This window comes from Pseudoliparis swirei, chromosome 24 (assembly GCF_029220125.1).
Source record: "Pseudoliparis swirei isolate HS2019 ecotype Mariana Trench chromosome 24, NWPU_hadal_v1, whole genome shotgun sequence".
NCBI lineage: Eukaryota > Metazoa > Chordata > Actinopteri > Perciformes > Liparidae > Pseudoliparis > Pseudoliparis swirei.
The window spans coordinates 4,882,620-4,892,134 of record NC_079411.1 but is presented as its reverse complement, the minus strand read 5'-3'; the positions used below and the strand labels follow the sequence as shown (position 1 = coordinate 4,892,134).

The following is a 9,515-nucleotide window of genomic DNA, read 5'->3' as shown; positions in this document are numbered from 1 at the left end:
ATCTGTCAAGTATGAATAAGCAAATGACGGCTTGATAACAGCCAGAATGAGGGAGTGAACATGGAGAACGTTACACATCAAAGGCATCAGCACAGAGACGCGGCTGTAGAAGCGTCGTCTTGGAAAGATAAAAGAAGAGAGCGTCGGTCGACATCCTGGATGATGAAGTGTGTTGTACGGACGGACAGGAAATCATAAATGGTGAACACCTTCTTTTTTTTTTTTATGAAGAAGAAGAAGAAATATCAAAGAGACCTTCTATTGAGCGATAAGGAGTCACAGAAGCTCGCGGACCGGCGGCTGGACAGGATGTGACATCAGGACCTTTGCACTCCGCGAGGAAACCGAAAAGTTCAGCGAGGCTTCGTCCCGTTCTCCAAAAGAGCTTTTGCTCTCCTTCACGAATCAGAGGCGACGCCTCCCTCTGCCTCAGCATTCATCCGGAATCAATACGGAGGGAACAGCGGCCAAAAGGTGCTCCAGAGAAAGGCTGGACCTTTTGCTCCTTCCCACTCCTCCTCCTCCTCCTCCTCCTCCTTGGTCTTCGCCTCCATAATGTCACATCCTGTTTGTCGCTCTTACAGCTGAGAACAAGGCTCTCAAAGAGATCAGGGCGCCACTATAAGAGCCACTCCACACCCCCGGCCTACTCTTTCTCTCCGAGAATCACTGCCTCTTTATCTTCTTACCGCCTTATTCCTCTCCTCTACCTCACTCCTCCATCTCGCCACTCTCTTGCACCCACTGCTTCTCCCTCCTCCTCCTCCTCCTCCTCCTCCTCCTCCTCGCTGTTCTCGCAGCTCTTTGCGAGCCCTTTTTTTCTTCCCCTCGCGTTGCATCAGAAAATCAGCTGTTTCATTTTCCCCCCCGGGAGGTGTTTTATTTAGAGCGGAATAATTCATTCGATACAGTAAGGGCCATTCTTAGCCCAGGTCTATCAAGGGCCCCCGGGGCTAATAGCGTGGAAGAAAAAAAAGAAATGTGCGTGAGAGCACACGTAGCATCAACGGGCGGGTGTGTATTTTTAAGATTTGCAGGTGCCTATTATGTATCTGCACCAATGTGGGCTAATTAAAAAAGGCTTTTGTCCAAAGGAAGTGTGTGTGTGTGTGTGTGTGTGTGTGTGTGTGTGTGTGTGTGTGCCAGACGGTTATATAAGAAGAAGTATCTACACCCATCTCATCATGCTGGTAACAGGGTCGTGTTTGTTGGTATAAACCGCTGTGTTTCATTAGCAGGTCCTTTCTAACACTCACCCCCCATATCTCTCTCTCTCTCTCTCCCTCCCTTTCCTTTTCCCTCCAGGGACGAGTTCTCACACCGAGTGCGGAGCAGCGAGCAATGAGGAAGAAAGAAAAGAGGTGCTTCTCCAATCAGAGATGCAGATGGCCACAGAAGACATGAGCACCAGCCAATCTGGACGACTTCCTCTTGCCAATTTGTCCACAACAAATCAAATGCGACCCCGTAATTGAACAGCTGATACAGTTTACCTCCACACGCATACGGCCAATGAAGAGATACGTCCAATTCCAGCATCTATCATCTCCACTTTGATAAATCGCGGATTCCTGACACAAGTTGTATCCAACTTAATGTCCGATTACACGTCAAGCGAAGGAGAAACGGGGACATTTCCCCACGCTGGGACTTTTATAGCAGTAGAGACACAAATCTGACCCGAGAAAAAAGAGATATTACTGTACAAAACAAGCCCTCGCTCCCTTTCAAATGGCGCTCGCCTGCATGGATGAATGTTAGATGGCACGCATCCCCGCTCGGCTTTCTCCAATGGATATTGCGACGACGCCCCAAATGGCCCAGAGGACAAGGCGGGGACGGCAGAGGCACAACGGGACCGGGGGTTCGTCGGCGGTCCTGTCCACGGCCAGCTCCTTCCTCTGTTGGCTGGCCCTGCTGTCAATCACGCGGTTGCCGACGGTAACGGCCGACTGCTGGCTCATCGAAGGCGAGAAAGGCTTCGTGTGGCTGGCTATCTGCAGCATGAACCAGCCGCCGTACGAGGCCATCCCCTCCCACATTAACAGGTCAGGAGACTTCGGATAAAAGAGTCTTGTCCATTTTTTTTTTTTTTAAGATCTAAAGCCGTCACACTTATCTCCACAGCACCATCGTGGATCTGAGGCTGAATGAGAACAAGATACGATCGGTCCATTATTCTTCGCTGAGTCGCTTTGGAAACCTCACCTACCTGAACCTCACCAAGAACGACATCAGCTACGTGGAGGACGGAGCTTTCTCGGCACAATTCAACCTGCAGGTGAGCGGTGACATCGTGCACCTCCATACACATGGATACACACACACACACACACACACAATACAGCAGAGTGCATTCACCATGGACTGTGTTTGGAGATATTTGTGCATGTTTCAGATACTCCATTGAACACAGCAGCTAGATGCTCTATGTGGTCGTAGTTATGGCAGCAGCAGAGGACAAGGTTAGGGGAGATTATGTAAAGATGCATCAAAACATGCAGGACTTTCACCCAGGAGGCCGTGGTTAATGTCCTGAAGGAAACCGACAGTCAGTGTTGAGTTATTTGAAGTGTTTTATGTCACATACTTAACTTCAAGTACATAGCAACAAACACACAAACCCATTTTCATGTATTTGTATATATTAGTATCCTAAATGACTTGATCAGCATAAAATATCTCCAGTTTAACCAGCAGTCACATTAAAATACAGCTTACACATTAATGCATAGCTTTCTTTAAATAAATAAAAAAACAGGTATGATTTTGGTCCTGAATATCGTTAAATTCGACATAATATCACTAAATATTCAGGTAAAGTTTGGGATATTACTCAATACTGCATAATAACTATTGCTAATTATGAATAAAGTGAGTATTTCCTCCCTGTGCTACTTCTGCTACTTTTACTTGAGCAAAGCATGTCAATTATTCCAGGATTATACACACAGATGGATGCACACAAGACACGCGAAAGGAAACGCCAGCTCGTTACGGCTTCCAGAAGCATTCGGGCAAACGTGTCTCCACCAAACTGAGCTGAACGGCGCCATAACGAGCTGGCGTACTTACACATGCACCACTCCAGCTGCTGGAGCCGGGCCAGGAGGTAAAATGTGAACAAAAAAGATCTTAGTAAATGGAGCGCGGCGCCGAGGCTTAGATCACCGTGTGAAACATGGATTGTACTGAACCGCCGTCTGTTTGTTCTGCAGGTTTCCAGCTCGTAGTGTGCGTTACTTGGCGCTGGTCGACTCTTCGGAGATTAGAATAATCCCACTTGTGTTTGCCTCTCCAGGTTCTCCAGATGGGTTTTAACAAGTTGAGGAACCTGACGGAGGGAATGCTGCGTGGTCTGGGCAAGCTGCAGTACCTCTACCTGCAAGCCAACCTCATCGAGAGCGTCTCGCTCAACACCTTCTGGGAGTGCCCCAACATCGAGAATATAGACCTCTCCATGAACAGGTACCGGCCCCGGGTGGTTCATGTCTAATGTATATGAGAGAGAGAGAGAGAGAGAGAGAGAGAGAGAGAGAGAGAGAGAGAGAGAGAGTACCAGTGGTCGAGAGAGAGAGTCCCATTTGCCCATTGGCTTATTGGCCCATTGAGAGAGAGAGAGAGGGTGGGAGAGAGAGAGAGAGAGAGAGAGTACCAGTGGTCGAGAGAGAGAGTCCCATTGGCCCATTGGCTTATTGGCCCATTGAGAGAGAGGGTGGGAGAGAGAGAGAGAGAGAGAGAGAGTACCAGTGGTCGAGAGAGAGAGTCCCATTGGCCCATTGGCTTATTGGCCCATTGAGAGAGAGAGAGAGAGGGAGAGAGAGGAGGGAGAGAGAGAAAGGGAGGGAGAGAGAGAGAGAGAACCAGTGGTCTAGAGAGAGAGTCCCATTGGGCATTGGCCCATTTAGAGAGAGAGAGAGAGAGAAAGGGAGGGAGGAAGGGAGAGAGAGAGAGAACCAGTGCTCTAGAGAGAGTCCCATTGGGCATTGGCCCATTTAGAGAGAGAGAGAGAGAGAGAGGGAGAAAGGGAGGGAGAGAGAGAGAGAGAACCAGTGGTCTAGAGAGAGAGTCCCATTAGCCCATTGAGAGAGAGAGAGAACGAGAACCAGTGGTCTAGAGAGAGAGTCCCATTAGCCCATTGAGAGAGAGAGAGAGAGAACGAGAACCAGTGGTCTAGAGAGAGAGTCCCATTAGCCCATTGAGAGAGAGAGAGAGAGAACGAGAACCAGTGGTCTAGAGAGAGAGTCCCATCGGCCCATTGAGAGAGAAAACATGCTGTTGTGGCGCTGCAACAATTAGTAAATTAATCAATTACATAACGTTGAGAAAAGGATCCTCAGCCCTTCTAATAATTAAATTATTGTCTAATTCGAAGAAGCTTGTCATGATTCGGTTTAATATCTGGTCAAATTTTGGGTTTGCTGCGTTTCCTTTCTGTGACTTAAATATTAAATATGTCTTTTTTTTAAAAATGTTAGTCTGCCAAAACAAGCAATTTCCAATGTGATCTGTCTCTCGGGTTCCTAATGAGGTGTTCATTGGTATTTGAAGCAAACGTAAAACGATTTGAAGCATTTTTAGATATGGAGAATATATTACATTTCTTATATGCAGCCAAGACATCAATGATACATGGCAGGCCTGCTGTCATCAACCGATAATCAAAGATCAAGGGCTGCTTTCCAAATGCACTAATTCAGATCTTCTGGAGACTTTCTGGAGACAAGCATTGCAGAAGATGCCCAGATACGCTTGTTTTCCTTTCCCACTGACAGTATCCTCATTAAACCATTTTGCGAAACTGCAACACGTCATTCTTCCAAAAAGAAAGTACCGTAACCGGTATCGATCCCTCGACTTAAAAAGCAGCAGCGGAATGAAAGTGTAACAGCTCTTTGGGGCTTCTTGAAAGGTATTTTAGGAAATGTTTACTGAAGTGCAAGAAGACGGAGTGCCGAGTGGATTTTAAAGCGAGAGCTTGCCGATGCTGATCATTAAAGTCTGTTTACAGGTCTCGAGGAACACGACTGCATACCTGGAAAACACTCAGCAAATATAAAATCCAATGACTGATCAATTGCCTCCAGTCAGAATCAGAATCAGAATCAGAAACAGGTTTATTGCCAAAGAATGTTTTCACAAACAAACGAGGAACTTTTTTTGGCGGAAGGTGCAAGAATCGCGCACCAAGACACCGAGGCGTCATGGCGCCATCTAGGAAAGGGTGGATGAAAGATGACAGCATAACATGAGGGAAGAGAGGCGAGAAAAAGAAAAAGCCACCCCCCGACTATGCCCCTAGAGGGGTACAGTGTGGGAGCAGGAGAAACAAAAACACCATTGCACATAAGCACATACATCTTAGACATGACTTGCAACGAGTAGGAAGGGGAGGGAGGTAATCCAAAGACTGGGCGATAGCCCGTCATTGGGGCAGAAGGTAACCAGCACCGACAAGCAGCCAGCCGGTCCTTCGCCACGGCGCTGACGAGACCCCGTCCTGTCACCCTGGGGGCAAAGCAGGCGGCGTGGGATGGGGGTAGTGAGTGCTTTTTCAGTGTGTTGGTTGTGTGTAAGTGGCCTGATGTATCGTCCTCCCCCAGTCCACAACAGACAAAGTTCTCAGTCCACAAGATGGTCGTTGCCATGGAGATGGCCTTGAAGGGTCCTGGGGAGAAAACAACCACAGGTGTCTGTGGATAGGGGGAAGGGAATGAGAGAGAGTCTCGCTTCAGTGATCTTCGGGGGAGTTGTTGTTCCAGTCACGGCCAGTGTTGTCACTTGAGGAGTATGAAGACTGATACATTTGAGAATGATAAAACCTTGGTGTGTGGAGGATAGAAGCATGATATATCGCAATCTCCGAACTTCTGCCGATTGACTCCTGTAGGATACAAATTGTAGATACCTCCCTGACATTTCTATCCTTGAATTCTATGATTTTCAACCTTTATCCATTTCCAGGATCCAGGTGCTGGACGGCAGTTTGTTCTCCGGCCTCTCGAAGCTGACCACTTGTGAACTCTACACCAACCCCTTCAACTGCTCCTGCGAGCTGCTCGGGTTCCTGCGCTGGCTCTCGGCCTTCCCCAACCGGACCAGCGAGAGGATGGTGTGCGACTCCCCTCAAGGATTCTTCGGCTACAACCTCCTGAGCCAGAACCCCCGCGTGCCTTCCCAACGCAACGCTCTGCACGTGCTCAGTCTGGTCTGCACGGACGACGGCGGCATCGGGACCACCTTCTACACCAACGGGATGTCGGATTCCACCACCCTGCCCCCGGATTTCGCCTCACCCTGCGGATTGGACGATTGTGCTTCCGGGACTCCCCCCGATGAGGTCATCAACCTCAGCCCCATTTTCTCCGACACCAAGCCGATCATTATTCTGAAGCAGGTGCTTCATTCCAGCGCCGTGGTCACGGTTCAGATTCCTCACCCGTACAGGAAGATGTACATCCTGGTGCTTTACAACAACAGCTTCTTCACAGATATCCAGAATCTGAAAAACATAAGGGAAGATATCGAGCTCAAGAACCTCAAACCCAACACCGACTACACATACTGTGTGGCTTCGATAAGGAACTCCTTGCGCTTCAACCACACCTGTCTGACCATCTCCACTGGCCGCCGGGCGGGAGAAGAGAGAGTAGACAACCAGTCGTCAGCCACCCACTACATTATGACTATTCTGGGCTGTTTGTTCGGCATGCTGCTCTTTCTTGGCCTCGTCGTCCACTGCATGAGGAAGAAAAGGATCATGCAGGAGAAGGAGCGGAAGATGAACAGGATCCAACGGACTCTGATCGAGCTCAAGTATGGCGGAGAAGGGGATATCGAAGGCGGGAGCGGAGTATCCGTTTCCCAGAAGCTCGGCGCCGGGGAGAGTCTGTCCCGAATGCCCTACCTTCCTCAGGGGGGTGAGATCGACCCGTACAAGCTGCAGGAGGTGATCGAGACGCCGGTGCACAAGCCCGCCAAACTGAACTACATGGAGGTGAGAGGCTCCGGCATCGAAAGGGAGAGAGACCGAGAGAGGGAGCGAGAACGAGAGATGTCGCCGCAGGCCGATCCCCAGGGCTCGGTGGCCGAGATCTCGACCATCGCCAAAGAAGTCGACAAAGTGAACCAGATCATCAACAACTGCATCGACGCTCTCAAATCAGAGTCCACCTCCTTCCAGCAGGGGATGAAATCCCCCTCCAATGCGGGCAAAGGGGCGGTTTCTACCGCAGAGCCACAGCTGGTGCTTCTCTCTGAGCAAGGAGAGAGGGAACGAGGGGGCGAGTTCCTCTCCCCGGTGTACAAGGGAGGAGGAAGAGGAGGCAGGGACGAGAGGGGCCGGAGCTATCACCACTCTCTGCAGCGACACCACAGCATGGAGGCTCCTCCCACCTCCAAGAGGCCCAGCACCTCCTCCTCTCCGGGTTCGGCCCGGAGCCCTCGCTCGTTCCGCTCGGAGGGAGGCTACCACTCGTCAGAGACCCGCTACATCGAGAGGGCGTCGACCGGAGAGAGGGGAGAGAGGGGAGAGAGGGGAGGCGGAGGAGAGAGGGGAGAGAGGGGAGGCGGAGGAGAGAGGGGAGGCGGAGGAGAAAGAGGAGGCGGAGGAGAGAGGGGAGGCGGAGGAGGAGAGGCCATTCGTTCGGTCCCCCCCGCGGCGGCCATCCTGCGAGCTGAAGCGCAGAGGATCCGCCAGCACAACGAACACCGTCACTCGTACCCCGGCTCCCAGCAGCACCACCCCCAGACCCTGCAGGAGCCCCACCACCACCCGGGCGGCCGCAGGCCCTCCACGTTGGACCCCATCAACATCAGCAGGCAGGCCAAGCAGCGGGAGCTGGCCTACTCCCAGCCGTCGCCGCACTACCCGCTGTCGCCCCAGTACCACAACCTCAGCTACTGCTCCAGCCCGGATGAAGACGAGGAGGACGAAGGGCTCCTGTGCACGCCGACCCTGGGGCTGTGGGAGCGGTTCAAGCAGCACCGCAAGAGGCACCGGCAGGCGTCCACGGAGGACGAGGGCTACATGGCGGCCGGACACGCCCTGAGGCGGAAGGTTCAGTTCGCCAAGGACGAGGATCTTCACGACATCCTGGACTACTGGAAGGGCGTGTCCGCCCAGCAGAAGAGCTGAAAGCCAGAACTGAGAAGATGGAAAATAAGGACACACACAGAAACGACGTGTAAATACACACAAACACCACACGACTTACGGGATCTACGGAATCAAACTGCACACACACACATATACACGCACACACACACTTTACACAAACCAAGCCTTTGCTTCTGAGAACATGAAGAAGGACCAAACAAATATATTATATTGAACAAAAAACATAGCTTATAGAGAGACTGAGTTACTTTTTGTAATGTAATAAACATTATAGCTCAGACTTATGTAGCTATTTTTGAATGAAGAGGGAAAAAAATGGAAACCTTATAAACGTTGCCAGGCAACCCATCCCGAACAGCCCGGCTACGCTTTGGATCTGCCTCGAGACTGACGTCCATCAAACCTGACCACGGCAGATTAACCTCCACAACTCGTATCACCGTGGAGGATTGATGATGTTTTTGGGGGGTTTTTGCAAAGAAGAAAAAAAGAAAAGAAAGAAATACTTTTTTGAAAGATTTCCCGTGATTCGGGAGATTTAAAACATCCGAATGACACATTCCGGATGGGTCGCCAGGCAACAGTACTATTCAACTGTGCTGAGAATGAGTAGGTAGCTCTCACCAGGAAGTGAGTAGAATGTGCCAAATCCCCCGCGTGGGGGAGGGGGAGGGGGTCGTACCAACTCCTCCTCGCCACTGTTTTTATATAGAGAATTTAAAAAAAACCTAGAATGAGATGTTATTTACTATTAATTATTCTTACTACATTACTGGTCTTCTTATTATTCCTATGCTCCACACATCATGAATATCCTGTTATTTTGAAAATGGCGTGGCTCTGTCGCGTGACCGTGTTTGGACTGTTTCTCATCAGAGGCGGACAGAACCACGGACGAGACACTCCAGTTCTTCTTTTCTACCAAGAGGAACGTGCTGCGAGCCCAAGCCCCCCCCCCCTCCCCCTCCCACACTACACCTGCTCCTCATCCTCCTAAAGGAGGGACCGCTGTACAGATGAGAGAGGTTCTATATTTGCAACAGAGGTGGCTGTAACATGTTTTTTTGTTGTTGTTGAAATCTTTCAGAACTTTTTCCTGAATACCAGAATCCCAAGTTAGTGACCTACCTGCTCACTTACAACGGTACGTTTTCAGATTTTTTTGGAAATCGAACACGCAAAAAAAAGAAGAAAAGAAATTCTAATCTTCAAATGAATGTCTTTGAATTCCCACAGGGCGGGGGAGGGGACATGGATCTGCACTCTTAGGAAACTCTTAGGAAAATAGCTAAACACTCTCAGCTTCCCGATACACTGTAGCTCCACTGTGTTTTTATCAACAACTCATTTTTTTCCCCCTCCTCCCAGACCTCCCAGGTTTTTTGCTCCTTTATTT

At 50.0% G+C, this 9,515-nt stretch overlaps 1 protein-coding gene across 1 annotated transcript; it reads left to right on the top strand.

Moving 5' to 3' along the window:
- The first annotated feature begins 1,180 nt into the window (after nucleotides 1-1,180).
- elfn1b (extracellular leucine-rich repeat and fibronectin type III domain containing 1b) lies at nucleotides 1,181-8,448 on the top strand. The gene is made up of 5 exons (XM_056410243.1): nucleotides 1,181-2,048; nucleotides 2,128-2,281; nucleotides 3,302-3,468; nucleotides 5,965-7,503; nucleotides 7,618-8,448. Exons 1-5 carry the CDS (start codon nucleotides 1,762-1,764, stop codon nucleotides 8,135-8,137), a joined length of 2,667 nt encoding a protein of 888 aa, XP_056266218.1. The 5' UTR covers nucleotides 1,181-1,761; the 3' UTR covers nucleotides 8,138-8,448.
- The last annotated feature ends 1,067 nt before the right edge of the window (nucleotides 8,449-9,515 follow it).

Excerpts from the sequence above, each read along its gene's own strand:
- elfn1b (XM_056410243.1), top strand. The coding sequence starts at position 1,762 with ATGGCACGCATCCCCGCTCGGCTTTCTCCAATGGATATTGCGACGACG. Across the intron at positions 2,049-2,127 it reads ATCCCCTCCCACATTAACAG|CACCATCGTGGATCTGAGGC; the intron begins GTCAGGAGACTT and ends TTATCTCCACAG. Across the intron at positions 2,282-3,301 it reads CGGCACAATTCAACCTGCAG|GTTCTCCAGATGGGTTTTAA; the intron begins GTGAGCGGTGAC and ends TTGCCTCTCCAG.